Source organism: Antennarius striatus, chromosome 22 (genome assembly GCF_040054535.1).
Source record: "Antennarius striatus isolate MH-2024 chromosome 22, ASM4005453v1, whole genome shotgun sequence".
NCBI lineage: Eukaryota > Metazoa > Chordata > Actinopteri > Lophiiformes > Antennariidae > Antennarius > Antennarius striatus.
The window spans coordinates 2,921,845-2,942,660 of record NC_090797.1 but is presented as its reverse complement, the minus strand read 5'-3'; the positions used below and the strand labels follow the sequence as shown (position 1 = coordinate 2,942,660).

The 20,816-nt window shown below is 44.7% G+C and overlaps 3 protein-coding genes across 16 annotated transcripts in view; 1 reads left to right on the top strand and 2 right to left on the bottom strand.

Moving 5' to 3' along the window:
• Positions 1-20,816, top strand: part of LOC137589047 (glucoside xylosyltransferase 1-like) — a 123,764-nt gene that overhangs the window by 76,085 nt on the left and 26,863 nt on the right. The gene's annotated exons all lie outside the window — the stretch shown is intronic.
• cntn1b (contactin 1b) lies at positions 713-8,057 on the bottom strand. The gene is made up of 24 exons (XM_068307110.1): positions 7,932-8,057; positions 6,406-6,537; positions 6,283-6,318; positions 5,895-6,021; positions 5,628-5,809; positions 5,453-5,548; positions 5,158-5,370; positions 4,989-5,085; positions 4,674-4,858; positions 4,464-4,588; positions 4,261-4,378; positions 4,033-4,183; positions 3,822-3,949; positions 3,571-3,743; positions 3,344-3,467; positions 3,040-3,207; positions 2,808-2,957; positions 2,657-2,727; positions 2,320-2,572; positions 2,109-2,230; positions 1,831-2,020; positions 1,607-1,728; positions 1,379-1,535; positions 713-1,297 (listed from the first exon to the last, which is right to left on the bottom strand). Exons 2-24 carry the CDS (start codon positions 6,458-6,460, stop codon positions 1,209-1,211), a joined length of 3,132 nt encoding a protein of 1,043 aa, XP_068163211.1. The 5' UTR covers positions 6,461-6,537; positions 7,932-8,057; the 3' UTR covers positions 713-1,208.
• nrcama (neuronal cell adhesion molecule a) overlaps positions 8,745-20,816 on the bottom strand; it is a 36,814-nt gene continuing 24,742 nt past the window's right edge. For 4 of the 14 annotated variants that reach the window (XM_068306434.1, XM_068306436.1, XM_068306435.1 and 1 more), the window contains 22 exons: positions 20,430-20,541; positions 20,162-20,346; positions 19,920-20,051; positions 19,611-19,754; positions 19,420-19,531; positions 19,161-19,327; positions 18,921-19,068; positions 18,710-18,834; positions 18,501-18,530; positions 17,996-18,097; positions 17,715-17,912; positions 17,550-17,620; positions 17,210-17,435; positions 16,997-17,112; positions 16,706-16,913; positions 16,495-16,617; positions 16,221-16,397; positions 14,965-15,087; positions 14,711-14,866; positions 13,674-13,805; positions 13,512-13,590; positions 8,745-11,834 (listed from right to left, as the gene is read on the bottom strand). In XM_068306434.1, coding sequence (XP_068162535.1) covers positions 11,600-11,834; positions 13,512-13,590; positions 13,674-13,805; positions 14,711-14,866; positions 14,965-15,087; positions 16,221-16,397; positions 16,495-16,617; positions 16,706-16,913; positions 16,997-17,112; positions 17,210-17,435; positions 17,550-17,620; positions 17,715-17,912; positions 17,996-18,097; positions 18,501-18,530; positions 18,710-18,834; positions 18,921-19,068; positions 19,161-19,327; positions 19,420-19,531; positions 19,611-19,754; positions 19,920-20,051; positions 20,162-20,346; positions 20,430-20,541 — 3,101 coding nt within the window. In that variant the 3' untranslated portion in view covers positions 8,745-11,599. Of the gene's footprint in view, positions 11,835-13,240; positions 13,425-13,511; positions 13,591-13,673; positions 13,806-14,710; positions 14,867-14,964; positions 15,088-15,851; positions 15,987-16,220; positions 16,398-16,494; positions 16,618-16,705; positions 16,914-16,996; positions 17,113-17,209; positions 17,436-17,549; positions 17,621-17,714; positions 17,913-17,995; positions 18,098-18,500; positions 18,531-18,709; positions 18,835-18,920; positions 19,069-19,160; positions 19,328-19,419; positions 19,532-19,610; positions 19,755-19,919; positions 20,052-20,161; positions 20,347-20,429; positions 20,542-20,816 lie in introns of those variants that run through there. The other 10 variants (XM_068306439.1, XM_068306440.1, XM_068306443.1 and 7 more) reach the window with 7 other exon arrangements.

The window sequence follows — 20,816 nt, the reverse complement described above, 5'->3', positions numbered from 1 at the left end:
GGCGGCATTGATTTCAGCCTGGCATGGGATTCTCTGTGTCTGGGTAATTTGTTTGAGGGGAAGGAGGTAAAATGGGAGAAATTCTCATAATGGAGGTGGAAGTAGGTGATATAAAGGCCACACACACACAGCGCTGCTGCGTGGATTTCCAAGGTGGCTGCAAACAAAAGCAGGGAGACATGGATGAAACGCTATAAGATCATGGATATGCCAGTCACGCTGTACAGGGAAGGAGCAAATGTAAAGGAGCAACCTGGGGAGAAGCAGATCCTGCAGCTCCATTTTTGATGTGGGAAAAACTATAAACACAAACAAATTAACAAGTGTAAAGAAAATAGAAGAAAGGAACAAGCATCAGCTTCAGTTTTGCAAACTTTTAGTGTAAGAAAACACTAAGTTGTGCTCATATGAGTCATAAAAAGCACTTGTAAGCTATGATGAGTGTGAATTCTGTGGGATGAAGATATACTGCCATCTGCTGGTGGAAATCATGCATCACTGTTTAAAGAAAAGCACAAAGGCCAGTGCCTAGGCACTAACATCTAAAAAATTGTGTGAAATCGCTCTTCTTACACTTTTATACTGATTAAATATTTTTAATATTAGCATCTAAAGGTAATTTAAGTATTTTACAACATTTTGAAATGTCTGCTACATGGAAAGGAACATGAGACTGGTTCATCAAAAAATGGGCTGAAACTGAACCGTTGTTGAACACTTTAATGGATGATTGTTAAGCTTTTTTAAAATATCTGATATGCTTTGATTGCCAGTTAAACGCTGAGAAATTCCAATCACCCGCTCTTCCCTGCTCATTCATAACCAAACACAGTGATTATTATCCTATTAAAAACACAGAGTGCTTATTAGAATCAACACAAACCCATTTCATGGCTGAAATTCTACCACGTGACAGAAAATAAATGTGAAATTCCTGAATGGAAAAAAACATAACTAAGGCAAACTGTTTGATTTATTCTTACCGGAACAGTACGGATAATGCTAAATTAAAGAACTGTTATAATATGGTGATGATTTAGCACTGATGTATTTTTCTTTTAGAAGATCAAGTAAGCTAATAAAAAAGTGGCACCCAAGTCTGCTTTTTTGGAAAAATCAGCATCCTTTGGGGGGGTAAAACTGGTCAGATACAGGGCAAATGCAAGACTAGATAAGTCTGTATACTCATATCCCAGAGTCCATTGTGTTCATGTCAGCTGTGGTAGGTTCATATTTCCCAGCGCCAGCAGCAGCAGAGCGACCAGACTGAGCGTCGGCGTGACTACCGATGCTTTACCTGAGGGAGCAGAAACATGAGGTGAATGAAGACCGAAGACGAGGAAATCTTGAATTAATCGTGATCTTATTTGAGTCTTACCCTTAATGCTGATCATCCTGACTGGACCGTCTCCTCCTTCGTAACGGCCTCGCACCATCAGCTCATAGTCTCCAGTCTGAGGCATGGGGAAGTCCATGAAATGCCATCCGGTGATGTAGACTTTACCGTAGATGTAGCCCGTTTTCCTGAACATGACCTGCAAAATAGAAAGATTTTAAACTCCACCTTTTTTTAAAAATATGGTGCTGCAAATGTTTCCGCACTCACCTTGTAATACAACGGGAAGGAAATGTTACCAAACCAGTCGTAGTGGATGTGATCCCACCACACATACAACCACTGTCCTGTCCAGGAAACATAGCGCCACATCCTGGGAGGTTCTGGTGGTGCTGGAAACAAAAAAAAAGCAAACTCAAATCACTTATAAAGACCAAATCTCTGTATTTTTATATTTTAAAAAAAAGGAAACACCATCCATCGATTGCTCTTACGTGCTCTCTTCGTGAACATCTCGCAGTATTCACCAGGAGGTCCGAACCCGGCTCCGTTGAAGGCACGGACCTCAATGAGGTAGTGAGAATCCGGTAGCATGTTCTCCAACCTGGTCTGATTCACTGTGGCTGGAACAAATATGCGGTTTGCTCCCGGCTCATGGTCCACGTACTTCCTCCAATACTTGACCTGGAAGATTTGTGAGAATGATCTGACTCCAGTTTGCCTGTCTTTTTGTTTGCTGGGACAGAAATCAGATCTTCGGTAAAAAGTTCACCTGGTATCCCTCGATGTATTGCTGCAACCCCGTACCAGTATCGACCACAGGTAACCACCAGACCACAGCTTCAGTGGACGACACTGGCCTGGCGTAGACGTCCGTCGGAGACTCTAGAGGCACTGGAGTCGAATCGATGGATAAAATCTGTCATTCTTTTATTCTATCAAAACAAAACTTAAACAAAAAATAAAACTCCAAAACTCCTCACCTTCTCTTGGATAGTAGATGACCTTCGTGAGGCTAAACGGTCCTTCTCCTTTCGCATTAAACGACTGGATCTTCACCTGAAACTCTCTGACCTGGAAATCTTCCTCAGTGATAACGAAATAGGAGTCTTTGTGGACGTAACGCCTTGTCTCGGGGTCTGAAATGGTCTTGTACATCCAGTCGTAAGCGTCGTGAGGCTTGAACGCCACGATGTAGCCGAACCCTTTGCCGTAAAAGTACCATGGCTCCATGGGCTGTGGGGTCGCGAGTGGAAATAGAGGAAACTTGGAAACACGTCATTTCATTTTGGTCATAGTGTGACATGAGGGCTTGCTTACCGTCCATGTGATGATGATTTCTCCATCTTTACCCCCATAACCTGCTAAATCAGTGGGAGCAACAACTGGAGCTAAGACAAAAAAAAGAAAGCATCATTAGAATTTTTCGTGTCTGATGTAAAAGGGTCAAATATGAGAGTCCTTTCCTTACCAGCATCCCAGGTTTTGATCTTGAGAGACGGAATGCTGGCCTCTCCAGAGCCGTACTCATTGGTGGCGATAATCCGGAACTGATACATCATCCAGGGATACAGGTCTGTAACTTCTGCTTTCTCCATAGTCTCATCGAGAAATACGGGAGCTGAAAAATAAGCAAATTGTGTGGGAAAATTGCATGTGGCATAAGTGGATGTCGCCCCCTCCTGGCTGTTAGCGGTTCTTACAAGTGCTGGCATTCCTCCAGTCATCTTCATACAGAGCCCAGAAGTGTCTGGTCTGGATGGTGTAGTAGAGGATAGGGCTGTTATGATCTGCAGCTTTAGTCCACAACAGCCTGACCCAAGTGTCCCCTATCTCCTCCACCCTGATCACACCAGGAGGCCCAGGGACCCCTGGAGGAAAGGTAATGGAAACACAGTAAATACATGGAGGAGCGGGTGTCGTAAAATTGTAGGGATATTGACCAAAGTGTAACAAAATAGTCTTGGAATCTAAGATTTTTTAAGGGCTAAGCATGTTGGGACTGACCTACAACCTTCAGATCAGCGTAGGCGTTGTCACTATCTACCACCGTCTTGGCCGTGCAGGTGTAGCGACCTTCATGCCAAATCTGGACGTTCATTATTTTTAAGTCACTGCTGCCATCGTCCCTCTTGACAAGAAGAAGTAAAGACAAGGATGTAAAAATGAAACGCAAAAAAAGTTAGAGAAGAGTGACGGTCTCGGAGGAAGTCTTGGATGAAGCGTTGCCCTACCATGATGCGTTCATAGTGTTGCCACTCAGAGTCAAAGTCAATGACTCTGAAGTCTATTGCCCAGATGAATGTGATGTCCAGCATGGGGTCGTATGAAGCGGCGCACCTCAGAATCACCTCGTCTCCTACCTTTACCTCGGTGTCTTCAGGTACCTCTGAGAGACTGGTGGCCTCTAGGGACAAAAAACATCTCTTAAGAAGGTTACGACCTTTTCATCGATGCTAGAATACACGACTGTACATCCACTGACCCGTGATGGTGAGGTAGCCGAAGCTGTTTGCTTTTCCTCTGTCGTTCTCAGCAAAGCAGGTGTAAACTCCCTCGTCATTCTTGGTGGCATTGAGGATCTCCAGACTCCCGTCAAACAGGATGGAGATGCTAAAAAAGATCAGGTCCATTTAGTTCCTGGAAGGTGCTATAGCAACGGATGGAAGTTACCGTTGAGTAGGAAACAGTCTGACCGTGAACTATTGAAGAGGAGCTCTTTGTCTTTCATCCACGTGAACCGCGGTCGGGGTGCAGCTCGAGGTTTACACTCGATCACCACGCGGCCGTCTTTAGCTCCAAGAAGTTGGGGCTTCACCGGGTTGAACTCGAACATGGGAGCGAAGGCTAAAGGGAAAGTTTTCGCTCAGATTTGCATCACCTTCAAGTCCTCGGAACACTTTGGCAAACTTCAACTGACTTACCGATGACCCGCAGCTCAGCGTTGGCGTATTTGATACCCCAGTAATTCTCGGCAACGCACTGGTACATTCCGGAGTCGTCAAAGGTCACGCTGGAAAACTTCAACTCCCCCTTCCCATACTGGAGAAGACACGAAAAGACCCAGTTGTAAACCTATAACTAATTACAGAGAGGACTTCAAGCTGATATAGTAGGACTTCTTTACCATATACCCATCTTTGTACCAGCGAATGAAAGGGAATGGCTTCCCCGATGCCACGCAGCGCATGGTGTGCTCCGATCCAATGTCGATCTGAGTGTTATTGATGGTTTCTGCCCACTCTGGAGCAGCTGAGAATAAAGCAAAGCATTAATATTACCATCACACCCCCTAGAATCAACACTGTCATCTCTATTGTGGTGGAAGTGGACTTACACTCCACATAGAGCCAGGCTTTGTGCCAGTCCTTTCCTTTGGTGTTTATGGCTTCACACTCATACCCTCCCACGTCTTCGTACTGAACGTTGTAGATATGAAGCACGGCTCCTGATTCGCTGATCTCGTGATTCGATGGGAGGTCTGTGGCGTCCACCTTTCTCCAAACAATGTCGGGGATGGGACTTGAAAGACACGAAAACAGGATAAATTGATTGAAGAATTATGTTTAAAGGTAATAAATCTTCAGATTCCCTGGTGTCCACAAGAAAAGTGTCCGTCGCAGGAGCAAATTGAGAAGAAACGAAAACTTACTTTCCCAGAGCGAAGCACTCCAGGGTGATATTGGAGGCCAGCATGGCAGTGGTATCTGGAAACTTCACCCTGATGTCTGCTGGGTATTTCCTCTCACCTGAGGCCCAAAAAACAAGTAACTTAGACCAAGATAGTGTACAGGTATATTAAAGTTCTCACGCTTTCTAACCTTCCTCGGGGGTTAAGGGGATGAGGGGGATAAACTTGGAGAAGACACTCTTCCCGATGATGGGGCTGGAAACGAAGCAGGAGTAGTTCCCTGCATCCTGGGCTTCCACTTTGGAGATGTACAGGTTCCCTGTCTTCTGGGAGACAAACCGACGGCGGTCCGTGGGCAGGAAAACCGGGAATTCGTTGAAGATCCAGCGGTAGGTCACTTCCTCTGAAGAGTGAAAGAAGGAAGACGTCCTTGTCACCTTCACAAGACGGACTATGGAAACCAAGATGAGAGGAACGCTACCTACGTGGCCAGGCTTTTGGAGGGGCACATAGAAGAACGGCACCCTGACCTTCCTTGACATAAACTGGTTCCCTTTCCTCCTGGGGGAACTCCTCCACAACTACAAGACAAAATATCTTAAACACCATTGATCACATAACAGCTAGCATTGGCTGCTTTATCCCGGGTTTCGTACTCACATCCAAACTTGACCCTGGCCTCTTTGCTGATGACGGTCCCATAGATGTTGTTGGCCACACAGACGTACGTCCCAGCATGCTTCTTCTGTTTGGGGTTGTTGATCACTAAATTTCCCCCAACCAGGCTGTAGTGTTCATCTGGCTGCTCCATCAGCTTGACTTCCCAATTGCCAAGGCGCCACCTAGTGGTGATGCAATGACATTAATAAGAGCTAGACATTCTAAACGGCATGATATTGCCCTGAATTCAGGTTGAGCATGTTTGACCTGTATGCCGCCGGTGGGTTTGCTCGTGCCCTGCAGCTCATAGAGATTCGACCGTCAGGTGAGTCCTCGGTGTAGACCACGTCCACTGGCTCCTCCTCAAAGATTGGACCATATCCGGTAGCATCCTCTGACAGATGTGCCGCATTAACAATCACAAAATACTCAACATTCCCCCATCATAGGTGCCCCTGATTGAGAGCCTAGTGCTAAATTCATTGCCAAATTATTGTCCCATGAGTCGAGGACCACTGGGACCCATGGGAATGTTGGGGAAAGGTTCCCAAACAGCAAATGAAAAATTGAATATCGTTCAAAATCTTGGCTGGAAATGAGGTCAAATTTCTAACTTTGGAAACAATCTGGTTCAAGACTAACATTTTTGACTCACCTCCATAAATTCTGGGCTCCCCAAACAGGATGGCGGCTGCAAAAGCAAAAATATGTTCGTCTCAGCTAAAAGGGGTCCGGGATAGTGCTCTTTTTCCAGCATTACTTTACTTTGGACTCTTACCTGCGAGGGAGGTCGAGGAGGAGAGGACCAGGATGGTTAAAGCAACGGAAGCCATGATGGCCGACAAAATGACTTACGGAGAAGATGGGCTGGAGGTGCGTGACAAGACGGCGGGCAGGACATGAACTGTGGCTGGAAAAACAGACGGAAAGAAGAGACCTGAGGAAGTAATTTTGTTTGACTTCATTACTTCTGCTGCCCTTAACACCAGACAGGGTGTAGAAATGGCTCAAATCCTCTTGGGGGGTGTAAATAATTCAGGAGTGACTCGGCACTATGCATGTGCCCTACGTTGTTGGCGAGCGGCTTTGCTGTCTCAGCCTGCTGCTGACTCATTCTAGATGTGAGGAGGCAGAATAAGGAGGAGCAGTCTGGGAAGAAGAAAAAAGCATCAGGCGGCCTCCTCCCATGAGCCTCAGCAGCGCACACACAGAGGCGGCGTGCAGCACATCCACATGCAGACTGCAGCAGACTGCACGACTGATGACTCGACACTATTATCACACAGGATACTGCTGCAACCAGCATGCATTTGCATATAGAAGGGAGCAACAGCAGCAAAACAGAGAGAATATTTCAGGAAACTTTCGCAGATGATTGTACAGATTCTGCTCCACCATCACTGATTCTTATCGATTCATCAGCGTGTTTTCATTTGATTCCTCTTCAATAATCCCGACAGATCCTCTTTGAGGCCAGAGGAATTTAGGTCACCACACGTATTAAGCTCACTGTCCCCGAAAAGCCATGATTGCTACAGAAAAATCCACGTCTGAAGCAAACATGGAAGAATAATGGGTTTCAGCATAGAGTTAGAGAACTGGTTCATTTATGCACAGTGAGTGATCGGGTTTTTTTAGAGCCTGAATATCACATATATCTCACAAAATTGGGTCGGCTATTCTTTAAGAGTCCTTGAAGCAGACATGAATGAAGAATAAGTGATGTCCTGAGGATTATCATCAATGTTATCTGACATTTTTTTTGGCTTTTTGTTTCATTCTAGACTTTATTAAAGAAAGAAAAACTCTAAATATTTAAATGCTGTGGCTGCAGATGCACAGAGAACAATGTGAACAACCTTGAAACGCTGTTTGACACAGGAGGGAGTTGCCCTTATTTCTGTGAAGGACAGTCAGATGATGGTGCACCCATCAGCATCCTGCGCCATTGAAGGATACCCGAGCAGACACTTTTCACCTTGGCTCCTGTTACGCACGGGCAAAAACTGTCTTGTCTAATCCGGGAACAACAAAAAGTGTAGTGTAAGAGCCTAAAACCCTCTTTAAGAAAACTGCTTCCACTTTGTTTCAGTCATTCCCAAAGATCTAGCAGCCTCTAAAGCAACTGCGCAGCATCCTTACGTCAACTGCGCCCCGATGGTGACCGAGCGGCACCGGCGGAATCACTGCGCTGCATTGCGGTACTCCAGAGCCGGTCCATTTCTGCACTACAGAACACATCCTATGTTCGACCCCCAGACGCTATTAAAGTGCGGGATTTACGTCGTGCGGTGTCGCTCTTACCTGTGCGGCAGAAATGGCGGGAGGGGGGAAAATATCAACGCGCGGTCTGCATGGCACACCTGGACCCGAACCGCATCATCCCGCAGCCCACGGGCCGGTGCGTCCCGTTCGCCAGAACTTTTCTATTGGAGGAAAGGGGCAGAGTGACACGTCGGGATGGAAGCCAGGATGCGGCTGCGATTGGTCCATGAGAGGCGGATGATGGGAGGGATGAGAAGAAAGAATAAGCGTTTATGGAGTGTGTGTGGGGGTTTTTTCAAATAAAACGCGCAGAGAACGAGGAATCTAATAATAGATACACAAATATGACCAGATACAGCCCATAATGCCTCCTCACAATGTGTTGAATCATAATTTACCTCTGATCTATAATTAATAACTTTGCAGAAACGAGTTATATTAAATAGAAAAATTAATTCCTCTGCTAAAATGCGACAATTTAGACCAATAAACAGTTTAAGAATTATATCTGCTTTTTTTAACCTAAAATAAATCTGTGACAGTTTGGTCAAATTGTATTTAGTTTGGACATAAACCATAAAGAAGCCTTAAATCTGTCACATGTGGTGAGAATGAAAGAAACGGACGGCGCATGCGCAGACATAAACCCTTAATCTTCCATGGATTAATTTTCGCAGTCCGTCTCTGTGGGTCATTTGAGGAAATTAAAAGTCACTTCCCATTTTCTAACAGTAGGGGGAGCCAGCCGCACACGCTTTATGCATAACCACAGAAAGAAAAAAACATCCTGAAACCAACATTTATTTCATTGTTTTTTTTTAAACTTCATTTAAAATACAAAATATTTTGCAGTATTGTAATGTAGAGTAAACCATTTTGACAGCCTTTCATGCTTCTCGTGTCACCAATATTCACCAGAATTTCATATTTTATCATATACTGTATGTTCAGTCACAACAACGCTGTCTCCTGGGTGCTGGTACCTTCAATTTTATCCCTCTGAATCCTCCAAATTACAGTTATTTCTCATTATGAAACACACTCTTAAAAGGACATGCCAGTGGTTTAGGTTAGGACAACACTTTTTGTGCATGCTGAGCTCAGACGTGTTGTCGTAAACTAGACACGGCTGCGTTTGAAAAGATACGTCCGGTTTAAGCGTGTGCCTTTTTATTTAAAGAAAAGAAATTAATGCAAAGGTGCATGAGCTGTCGGAGACAGAGACAATACAGGTGTCACAAGAGCTCAATCACAAGTTAAATAATCTCTTTTGATACCTGATAGGCTACACATTTTTTTTGCTAGCAAATTCACCTGAACAAAACAAAACAAAAAAATAACTGAAAATGAAGGAAATCAAAGAAATTTCACAGCAAATTAAAAAGTAAATCGTCTCTTCTCACGCAACTTTTCAAGGCCGATCGAGGTCAAGCTCTCACCTCTGACCCCGATGCTCTACGCTCAATTCAAGCCATTATGTACACAATAAAATAAAATAAAATATCTACACATGGAAAGCTGACATTTAGCAAAACTAAAAACTTGATGCAAGTTATGATAAAAGTAAGATGTGGAAATGTTGTCTGAAAAAAAGTCTTTATGCCTCGTGGAGAGGAGGAGTAGAATGCTCGACACGCACACACGTCAGAATTATGGACATTTATCCATGGAGATTGAGAGCAATAGTTTACACCGAGCACGCTTTAACACGGTAGCATGCATGTGCTACACAAACACACACACGTACATTCATGCACGCAAACATTCACTTTTCATCCATTTACAGGAATAGAAAATTGACTGACCGCTGCTGCGCTCAGCATGTGACGACGTACAGATATAAGTTTAAATGCATAAACCAAAGTCAACGCTGTGTTTTTCCATCATCAGTGAAACAAGCATTTACTTATTTTTAAATTATTAACATAAACCGATTCACTTGTTTCAACATTCATTCAGAATTCATTCCGTCTTCATGTCTTATAGTGCTACCAGTAAACTAGCATTCTGATAATAGTCAGCGCCTGGTGGTGAGCCTGGTTCCTTTTTTTGGCAGTTCCCTGGTGAGTAGGTTTGGCAGTAGTTTAGTCGCTCCTCTCTCGATGGATGTGTTTGAAATGAAGATTCCGTGACTGTAGTTTCTCCACAAGCTAATAAACGGGTGTGTGATTGTCAACAAGGCCATAGCAATATATAGCTGTGGGTGATTCCTGACTGAACGCCAGTATGCAACTGAGACAAAGGTTTTTTTTGGGGTTTTTTGGACCGATTGGTTGATCTTGTTTTGTCCAGCTTTCGGTAGGATTACACAAAAACCACTTGACATATTTTGATGAAACTTTGGGGAAGTGTTGGGCGTGTGTCAGGGTAGAAGCCATAAAATTTAGGAGCAGATATGAACAAAAGTGGTTGAGTCATGAAGTTTTCTTTAACATTACAAGAAAGGTCTTGGAGGCTTTCCTCCTCATCGCTTAAACTGCCTGACGGGTTACCTTAAAAATTGGTTTGAGCGTTGTCCCAAAGATGGAACCATTTCATTTAAGTTCTCGCCATTCTTCAAACATAAGGGGAACTATTTAAATGATGCACACGTTTTGATAGCTGGGTCTGGGTTCGATGGAGTGTTCTTCAAGTGGAAATAATTCACAACCTTGGGACTGAACTGCACTGAGCTGTGTATGAACCCAGGATGTAATTCTATGGATTTAAGTCACTGTTCTCTACAAAGGCACTAGAAAGCCTGCTGAGAGGTTCTTTTTCACCGACATTTAAACATCCAGAAAAGCTCAGCATGCAACGTCTTTCCTGCCAGACAACGCAAGAGGTAATCGGGAAACGCTAACGGAAGCAATGGTTCTTTCTGACAATAGCATGGTTAGCTAAAACGAACGACTGCACAGTGTGTCCTCCGAAAATTCCGCTTGGGCGAAATTTGTGCTTGTTACGAAAAAGCATGGGTTTGGTGTAAAACGGAAGTGATCCAATCGAGTCTAACCGTGCTTCCAGTGACGACAAATAGACATCCATGACCTCATAAGGTAACTTTGCTTTTATTCCGTTCATTTTTCCTCAAAAGACAAACTTCTTTGTCTACTCCGAGTAGCACATTTCGCCCTACTGCCGCTTTTTTCGCTACCATTCTCCATCGGACACTTTGATGGACAAAAAAAGGACACAATAAGAGGCGGAGCCTAATCAGGAGTGGGCGTGCACCACGTACAGCAGCTGACGCGTTGATGTGAAATGCTTAACAGGATCATTTACCTGCCGATGGATCATTTATGGATTTGATAAAATATATATTTGGATACATCATGTTTCAACAGAGATGGAACACACACACATACACACACACACACACACACACACACTTTTGGCCACACTTCTGCTCAAACGTCTGTCTGGTACATTCCTTCTGCTCTTCTGTATTGCTTCCTCTCTTCTTCTCAGAGTCCTCCCATCCTTTTCTTCACACCTCCTCCGATGCTCATGGGATGCGTGGTGTCAGTCGGACGAGGTCACAGTGTGGGGGCGGGGGGCTAGCGGGTGTGAAGATGAGCAGTCTCAGTGACATAGCCAGGGTAAATTTAGGTGTCCACAACAGCTGTCGCCTTGGCAACTGTCACCACAGAGGCTGTCCCGATGGTCACATTTGCCAGGGTGACGAGGGCGTGGCCGGAAGCGACCGTTGCAACCTTTTTTTTTCGTTAGACGAAGGAGTTCATGGCGTTGACGGGCGACGGGGCCTCTGAACTCTCGTTGCCTTCGTGCGTGTCTTTCTCTTTCTTGCCGCTGTACTGGCCGATGAAGGAGCCGTCCTCGTTGAACTGTCCGTCCCCGCCCTCCCCGTAGTCCACCAGGCTGTCGTCGCTCTCGTCACGCCGCACCGTCCCGTTGGATGGCGTCCGGCTGCCCTTCAGCGGCTTGTGGTCTTCCGTGTCACTGCAGAGGATGGGAAAAGTTGCGTCAAAGTTCTTTTACGAAAATGGTACCCTTTTTTTTTTTTCTTGCTTTTTCCGCAGTGGTCAGAAACCCTGGTGTCACGCCCGACAAGCCGTGATTAGATTAGCATTAGCTTTTTATGAGTTTTCTGGCTTTTCCACTGCACAAACACCCCAAATGCAAAAATATGCAAAATCAAGACAGCTTGGTTTGGATTCTCACGTGCAGAAAAATGATAATATTGACAATTTATCACTGTTTAAATGGTTTGTAATGCTCAACACTGGTGGGAAGGACATCATACATCATGGTTTTTTGTACAGTGGAGCAGCTCAGCTACATCTAGAGCTCCTAGCGTAGCGTTAGCTCAGGCAGGCCACAGAAGTCCAGATTTACTGACGGCACCAGACACATTGGATTATGGTCCGAAATCGAGACCACATCGGCTAATAGCCCAGCCGTCTCCTCCTTTTTAGGCCTTGTAGGGCTAAATGTCAGCCTTCTTGTCACTGATTCCTGTTGTTTTTTTGATAATCTACGGGAATCGTCGTTCCATATCGGCACATCTTCAGGCAGGAAGTGTTGTTTCTCTGTGGTTCAAATACAGAGCCATGCTGTCCAATGTCATTACTAAAGATTAAATCGCAATTTTTCTTGGGCTAAAGTGGTCCTGACTGAATTATCTATTATATTTGTGCTCTGTTCCTTTTCAGATTTAGGGTTATTGACCACTGCTGTAGGGGATTCTGCAAGGGTGTGCTGGTCAGTCTCTTGCAATACTTTAATTTCTGAAGTGAAATAAACCAAAATGCTTTCAGTCTACATGCAATAATCCAAAATGCAACTTTTCCTAAAATTTTAATTCCTGTCTCTATGTTCCTTGGGTTGGTTCACATGTGGCAGGCTTTATAATAATTCTCAATTAAAATGTTTTCAAGATAATAGCATTGACATTTCAAGGATAATTAAAAAGCTATGTTTTTGTTTATGTTGTAACTCCAGTTATGGCTTTGATTACATCATCAGTGAGTGTGATGACATAGTAAAACCAGCTCAGACAATGTGCGTTTTCCAGCCACAAACATGCATGCTGTTTTGGCTGCATCCTGTCTTACCTCTCCATCGACCTGAACCAGTAACAACAGCAAAAAAAAAAAAAATCACAAAGATAAGAATGGAAGGGCATGAAAAGCAACTGGGGAGCCACAATCGGTATCTTTTACACACATCTAGACACAAACAAGACATGCAGATGGAGACATTTAATGAAGTTTCTTTATTACAACAATACAGCGTTTCCTATTTCGACTTCTAGAACTGCGAGGAGACGTGAAATCCTCACTACTTCTAGAGAATTATGACAAAAGACATAAGGAAATGTGTTTAAATTTATTCAAAGAGTGGTTATATACAAGTGATTCAGTCAGAGATTAGATTCCTTGTTAAAATGGATGTGCTTTATGCTGATTAGACGGTCATTATTTGACGAGTCGTTCACTTAAAGTATCGACAAATCTTTGGCTTGCCTCTATGGAGTGATTGGTAATGGAGTCTGATGAGGAGGGTGTCTCTGCATCCGGGAAAAGTGGTCTACATAAAAACAGTTGGGTCAGGCACAATGAATGTATGAAAAAATAAAAAAAGAAGTGATGGACTACTGCTGCGATGCTCTCTTACCTGTACTCTCCAAACGTCCCATCATCCTCCTTCATGGGTTGGATCTCGGGGTCCTGGTGAGCGTCTTCTTTCTCTTTAACTGTAGATGACATCCATTGTTTTAAAAATCCTCATTCATTTGAGTCCACAAGCTCGACATGAACGTGACGAGAGGTGCATCACCTGGATATTTGCCGCCCTTGTTCCTCTTGATGAAACACACTATGAGAAGGACCAGGATGAGGAGAGCGATCACACACATCAGCCCGATGAACCACCCTTGCGTGGCGATGTCGACCTGCCGGCTGAGCACAGCTGTACAGACACAAGGGGGGAAAGACAGAAAGAAAACTTGTAAGACTGGGAACTGGAAAATCCAAGCCGCTGAAAGGAGTCTGTGGTTGGAGGCAAATTATTCAACTGTGTTTGTATTTAGTTATTTTTGGGGGCAAAATAGACCTTTTTTTTCAGCCTTTTGCAAAACCAAATCCAAAGAACAGTTTCAAGAGTTTGGCACAACTCATGTTTGTTTTTTCTTGCCGTAGAAAAGCCATAAATTGATTTTTTTTTTTTGACTACTGCCTTCTCCAAACTATTCAACCCCTCATTGACAAGCATCTCCAGAGACATTTTGGACATCTCCTACAAACTCTAGAATTATGCACAACTTCAAGCCTTAGTGGAGCTTCGTCTTCCTCACAGACAGCCAGATGTTTCCTTCTAGGATTTCCTGATCCTTGATGGAATCCATCTGCTCCTTCACACCATGCAGGGTAAGCATCCTCAGAGTCGCTTCCATGAAGGTAGGTGGGGTTCTGATACTACAGGCTGAAAAGTAACGGCATCCCAAGACATCCGTGTCTTATCTTGACAGTTCTGTTGTTGAATCTTTGCTCTTATTCTGCACTTTTTGAACGGTTCTAGCTCAATTTGGTTGTCACAGCTGATAAATTGTGTATTTTGCCAAGGAATCTATTAAATCTATTCATTTTGCTCATGCAAATCAACAATGAGATGAACAGAAACCAAATGGGTTAATATCTAATGATGATTTGGGTGCTATAAAACATGACAAAAAAGAAAATTAGAATCTACAACAGCAGAACGATGGACCCGGTAGTGACATGCATCAGATACCAGCTGTAACGGAAAAGGGGGATGGTAACCAATGACGACGATGAACACAAACACTATCTAAACCCTGAGGCATGCTGCCTCACCTGGCACAGCGACCAACACTTCGTCAGTGCTATGGACCGTCGGGTCGGCCGGGTCTCTAGCGACCACACGGACCCTATAGGACGTCCCGGGCTTTAAACCTTTAATCATATGCCAGTGTGAACCGTTTACCAACTCCTTTTTCCAGTCGTCTTTACCTAGAATTGGTGCAGCGGATGGAGAGGAAATAATTCAGTTTCACATCTTGAAAACAGTATTTTACAGATAAGATCGATTCTATTGTAAGAAGCCTTACTGTTTTCAACCATATATTCCACATATACATTCTTATGGCGTCCAAAGTAATCCCAACTGATGGCTGCGCCTTCCTCCGATATAGAAGTGTTAACTGTGCCGAACGCAGGGCCTAAAGGTGGCACTGATTACACAAGAGAAACAAAATATCAAGGGATTTAATCCAGAACTTTTCCCAACTCATTAAAAATACCTTTTAAATCCCACTAGAACCTTTTGAAGTCAACTCTTGTCACATTAGAGTTAAAACAGAAATTTTAAAGACTTCCTTTTAGCTGAGATAAACCATTTTGCAGGGCAAAGAAATTTTGTGTAATTGTCAGGGAAGGGGAGGTGGCTTGTACCATTGTGAAACAGGGGAGACGGAGACTGAGTGATGGGGGAGGTTGGGTGAGGGGGCTCTGTGGGGCCTGAAAGAACATGGAAAAGAGTGAGACAACACACATTCACCACAACGGATGCCAATATAGTAAAGACAGCAGAGAAAGTCGACAGCGTTTTCTATCGCGTTACCGCTCAATCCTGAGATTCAGAGTGAACTCCAGCGTCTGGATCGACAACCGAATCGAAGATATCTCAACTCTGAATCGCAGCACTGCAACATGCATGCTATCTAGATCAAGTTATTGAGGCAATATTTAATTTTCTAGCATCGGCAAACAGTGATCATGCTGGAGTGACACGTAACCACAAGCACCATGCATCAGGGTTTCAATGGAAACAAAAATTACTTTCAAGAAGGTAAAGAACAGAGAACAAACACCAGATATTAAACACACTGTTTGAAGCTAGGATGCATTAAGTCGAAACTATCTCTCAGAAAATAAATGAAGCAAGCACAATTGCTTGCCCGATGCCATGGAAGTCTAGTCACAGACATGCAAACTTGCAACATGCAACTAAGACATTTATCTACAATGAGAATTTAATTATGTTTCTAATATCCGATGTCATGACATGCAGGCGCTTCCATTGGCAATCTTTGGTTACCTTTGCCCGCCTCTACGGTGGGCTGAGGGCGAACTTCAGAGCAAAGAGAAAGCAGAAAGATATAAAGGGGGTGTAAGGTGTGGAATGCAGCAGAACCTCACGGTTGTATTTTTAGTTTCAAGGGAATCCCAAATATCTGTCAAGGCAATGCGATCCTGCCCTTTGCCTTCTTTATCTTGTTTGCTTAAATACCACCGATATAGGGGATTTTGAACCATTCCTTCTGTTGTGCATTTGCTACGCTACAGCTAGAGATAAAAAACTCACTTGTGTCCATGACCGTGATGGCCTCCTCAACTCTTGCGGGTCCCGAACCCTTGATTGTCTGGGCAGTTAAGTGGAACTTGTAGAGCATGCTGGAGTTCAAGTTCTCCAAGATGATGGTGGTCTCGTTGGCCAGGAAGTTCTTAGTTTGAAGTGGTCCCAGTACACTAGTGCTGTTGACTGCAGAAGTCCAGAGGGGAAGGGTGATTGGTTAGAAATTCAGAACGACAATGTTTGGAATACAACGGTCAGTGTGACAGGCGTCTGGTATGAGTACCTGGTTGGTATGTCAGAGTGTATCCAATAAGGCGGCCGTTGTTTTCCTTTGGTGGGCCCCATTTCAGAGTGAGAGAGTCCAAAGTAGGGTTTATGACATTCAGAAATGAAGGAGGACCTGGGACTGAAAACAACAACCACCAACACAGTCAGGTTCGTATAAGAGGTCCTAGCATGGCAATGTTGTGTGAACCTCATGATGCTCAACGCACCTCCTTCAAGCGTCTCAAACGTCTTGGTTTGGCTGGTGGGTCCTTCTCCTTTGCTGTTCAGGGCTCTGATGGAGAGACTGTAGAGGCTGTAAGGTCGGAGACCGGGCAGACGTCCGTCGCTACGGTTCCCGCTAAAGGTCAAGGTGTGCTCCTCCTTCGTCACTTCCCCTTCTGCTTCGTGCAACCCACGCTCTCGTTGGTAGTACACCTGGTGGGAGAACGTTCTCATCAGAAACTTTTGTGCTGGAGAAACCCTGTATTAAGATGACACCATTGGTTAAAAAGCAATACCTTGTATCCTAGGAGTTTCCCTCTGACCGAGGATGGAGATACTGGTTCCCAGTGTACTTCTGCGAGTGTGCTGTTGTGAACCATGACCTGCACATTGTCAGGACCGGACAAAGGCACTGCAAGCAACGAGACAGGGAGAGTAATTGTTGAGGAAGAGCTTCTTGGGTCTTTGAACCCAAGACCCAACTTGGATATCAAAGGATCTGTCCTTACAGTCTTCTCCGGAGTATCCGATCACTACTTCAGGCTCGGGACCATTTCCATAATCATTCAAAGCTTGAACCTTGATCTCATAGGGTACGTAGGTTGGGATGCCAGACACAACGAAATGAGAAACATTGGCTATGCTCTCCGAGGACCAATCCTCATCCACGTCCTTTTGTCTCCACTGGACTTTGTAAACCAGACCAGGTCCATTGGACTGGAAGCCTGTCAGTGGCTACAGAGGTACTGTATATGATTTAACATTCTAACATGCGTTGGATGAGTTTGACTTTAAATACGCTCAAATTGAAAGTATACATAGCCTCGCAGCAGCTGATATAGAGCTTACCGTCCAGGATATGACTAAATTGTCAGCCGTTTTTCCAACTCCCTCAACATTTCTTGGATTTTCATCAGGAGCTACAAAAATCAAAACGCAACAATTCAATCATTCAATTTTTTAAAAAGTCACATGTTACATTTTCATTCTGGGGTGGGTGAGCAGGTTCATCACCTGCAGGGTTGGTCCTGTATTGGCTTGAGGGCTGGCTGGGCTCACTGTAGCCAACTTGGTTCACGGCAAAGACTCTGAAGGAGTAGTAGATGTATGGAGAGAGGTTCAGCTGGGCTTTGGTAATGGAACCTTCAACCTCCGTCAGGTTGAGCCACACTCCCGGCTGGTGCAAGAGATCCTCGTACTGTATCAGAAACTCTGGGGAGCATTGAAAGGAAGATTCATATTTTGTAATTGACTATCTGTGATGGATAAGAAAGTTTGACAGGAACATCTCATACTCTGCGTGGGACTGTTGTGCTCATCGCCGGGGGTCCAGGAGAGCTGAACGCTCCTCTCCATCTGGTCAGCCAGCTCTAGGCCAATTGGTGGATCTGGTTTAGCTGAGAACACAATTGAAGCCAGAACCTTAGACAGATTAAAACGCTCTTTATGCTGGGATTCCAGTTAGTATGTATGTCTTTGACGGGGATGCTTAACAGTTAAAACAAGTAACTTATGTGCTGGTGATGAATTTTGATGAATATAGCTTAAGATTTCTGAAGAAGACACCATGAACCATTTTTTAGGCCAGGCACAAACAGAAAAGCGTTTTAATTCTGGCTGATTGGATCACTCACATCAATCCCAATCTGCTTTTGCCCACAAAGACCTGAGAGGGGAGGTCCAATCAGCCAGATCAAGGGAAAACAAGTGAGGGAAATTAAAAAATGAAATGTAAGCAACAAGGTTTTACAAAAGGAACTCATGAAAGCTGCAAAATTCCAATCTATGAGCGCCGTTTACCGTAGACGATAGCTGGAGTGGGAGTAGCCTCTGAGACCGCGAGAAGCAAGAGTAAAGTACAATCACAGATTAGTTAGTGACACGTTAGAAAGATCTGGAAAGTATTATACAAGCATGAATATGAAGGTAAATCCTGAAGACAGAAGGGAAACCCTTTACTTTAGGCAGTTTGAGAGTTTAAGAGCATGCGGGTTCCACTGTGAACCTACCTACAACCGTCAGCATTGCGCTGGCGGAGTCCTGGTCCAAGGTGGTGTTGGTGATGCAGGTGTAGGTGCCCTGATCTCCATCAGTCACGTCCCTGATGGTCAGACGGTCCTCGCCCACCACAAACCTGATAAAAGAGCGTCACACAGAGATGAAACCTATCTTGTGTCCTCCCAAGCTGCATCGCTGTCGCTACGACATTTGCGTCCATACCGCTCGTCATCGGGTAACTCTCCGTTGTCCTTGAGCCAGCTCATGGTGGGAACGAGGGACGGGTCGTGTTTGACTTTGCAGTCGAAGGAAGCACTCATTCCTCTCTGGACCACCTTGTACTCCGGCGGCGTCAGGATACGGGTGGGCTCTGGAGACGGACAAATTCGACCTGTTGCTAAAAGAAGACTAAAACATCTCTATGATGTTTTCTTTTAGCAGGCTAGGAGCCTCATTTCTGACCTTTAACCTCCAGGTAGACGTGATTCTCCCTGATCCCCAGGTTGTTGGTGGCGATGCAAGTGTACTTCCCACTATTTAGGGGCTGGGCAACATGAATCTCTAGCGTACCGTTCTCATGGATCACATAATGATCACCATTCTTAATGCTGGTCTGCATGTCCTTGAACCTGCAAACCATTCAGGGTTTAGTTTCAGTTGTGTCCACTTTTCATCCAAATGTATAGAAAATTGCAGAAAACAGGGCAAATTTGACTCTGACCATGTGATGGTCGGTATTGGCGAGCCGAAGGAAGCGCAGTGGAGTAATGCAGGGTTGTTGGTGATGACCTGGTAGACACGGTTGGGTGGAGTCAACACCCTCGGTGGCTCAGCTATGGATAGAAACACAAAATTATCACACATGCCGGCCCATTTGACCAAAATTTATGGACCAGTTTTAGTTTGACTCACCAAGAACACTGACAAAGGCATTTGCCAACACGTAACCAAACTCATTGGATGCGTTGCACTGATAGACAGCGCTGGACCCTGATTGGACGTGGCTGAGAATGACTGTGTCGTCATCCACCTTCCGACTTCGGTCTTTGGGTGCATCTATTACAAAATGATGCAAAGAGTGTTTTCACCCGCGTCGTGGTTTTAGGTAATTAAATCTGCACATAATAGTCCAGCCCTGCTGTGATTGGTTGTTTAACTCCACTGCAACTTTTAGACGTTGAGTTATTCTTTGGATTTAATTGGCTGCATATTTTTACTCACTGTCTATCGGGACGCTGTTGACAAACCAGCTGATTTTAGGTTTTGGCTCCCCGCCGACTCGACACGTCAGGATACCTGTCTCGTTCGGGGCGAGGATCAGATTCCTGGGAGCACCGATCCAGAAAGGAGCCGCTGTCGGGGATGATGAAAACGAACAATGAGGAAACGTGATGAAATTTCTGAGAGGATACAGTAGAGTGAGAGCGCCAGGAAGGAAAAATTATCTGCCTTCAACTCTGTACCTTTAACCGTGACCTCGATGACGTGCTGTGCCACGCCGAGGCTGTTTGTGGCCTTGCAGCGATAATCCCCGGCATCAGCTTCAGTCACGTCGTGAATCTGGAGCGTTTTCTGGAAGTTGTGAAACTTCGTCCTGCCGGATGGGAGCTCTCCTCCATCTTTCTGCCAGGTGATGTTTGGAGTGGGCCTGTCATGGGTTCAACACCAAGATGCTACTTCCTGGAGAACAATATCACCTTATCATGCAAGTTACAACTAATTCCTACTTACAAGCCTTCGGCGATGCATTCCAGCACCAGAGTCTCCCCTCGCAGAGCCATCTTGGTACTTGTGGCGCCCAAAGGCGTCATGAAACTCGGGCGATGCTCCCCCCTTGGGCTATCTTAACACACAGGGACACAATTCTGAATCAGAACCAGATCTGAATGCTCTTCCAGAAGAGTTTGAAACTAGGAGGTCACAATGTTATGAGGGAAATAGGTGGTGGAAGCATATGCTGTCGGACGATGGCGTGATTAGTCCAGCTGGACAGAGTGTGTCGTAAATGAGTGAGCAATGACCTGATAGGTTTTTCTTTTGCCTTGACATATAGGAGAAGTGTTTCAGAACAAGGGGGAGGAAGAGGAAGCTCCATGAGAGGAGTGGGGTTTGTTACTA

Excerpts from the sequence above, each read along its gene's own strand:
- cntn1b (XM_068307110.1), bottom strand. The coding sequence starts at position 6,460 with ATGGCTTCCGTTGCTTTAACCATCCTGGTCCTCTCCTCCTCGACCTCC. Across the intron at positions 6,319-6,405 it reads CTCCTCGACCTCCCTCGCAG|CCGCCATCCTGTTTGGGGAG; the intron begins GTAAGAGTCCAA and ends TTGCTTTTGCAG. Across the intron at positions 4,859-4,988 it reads GAGTGCTTCGCTCTGGGAAA|TCCCATCCCCGACATTGTTT; the intron begins GTAAGTTTTCGT and ends GTGTCTTTCAAG.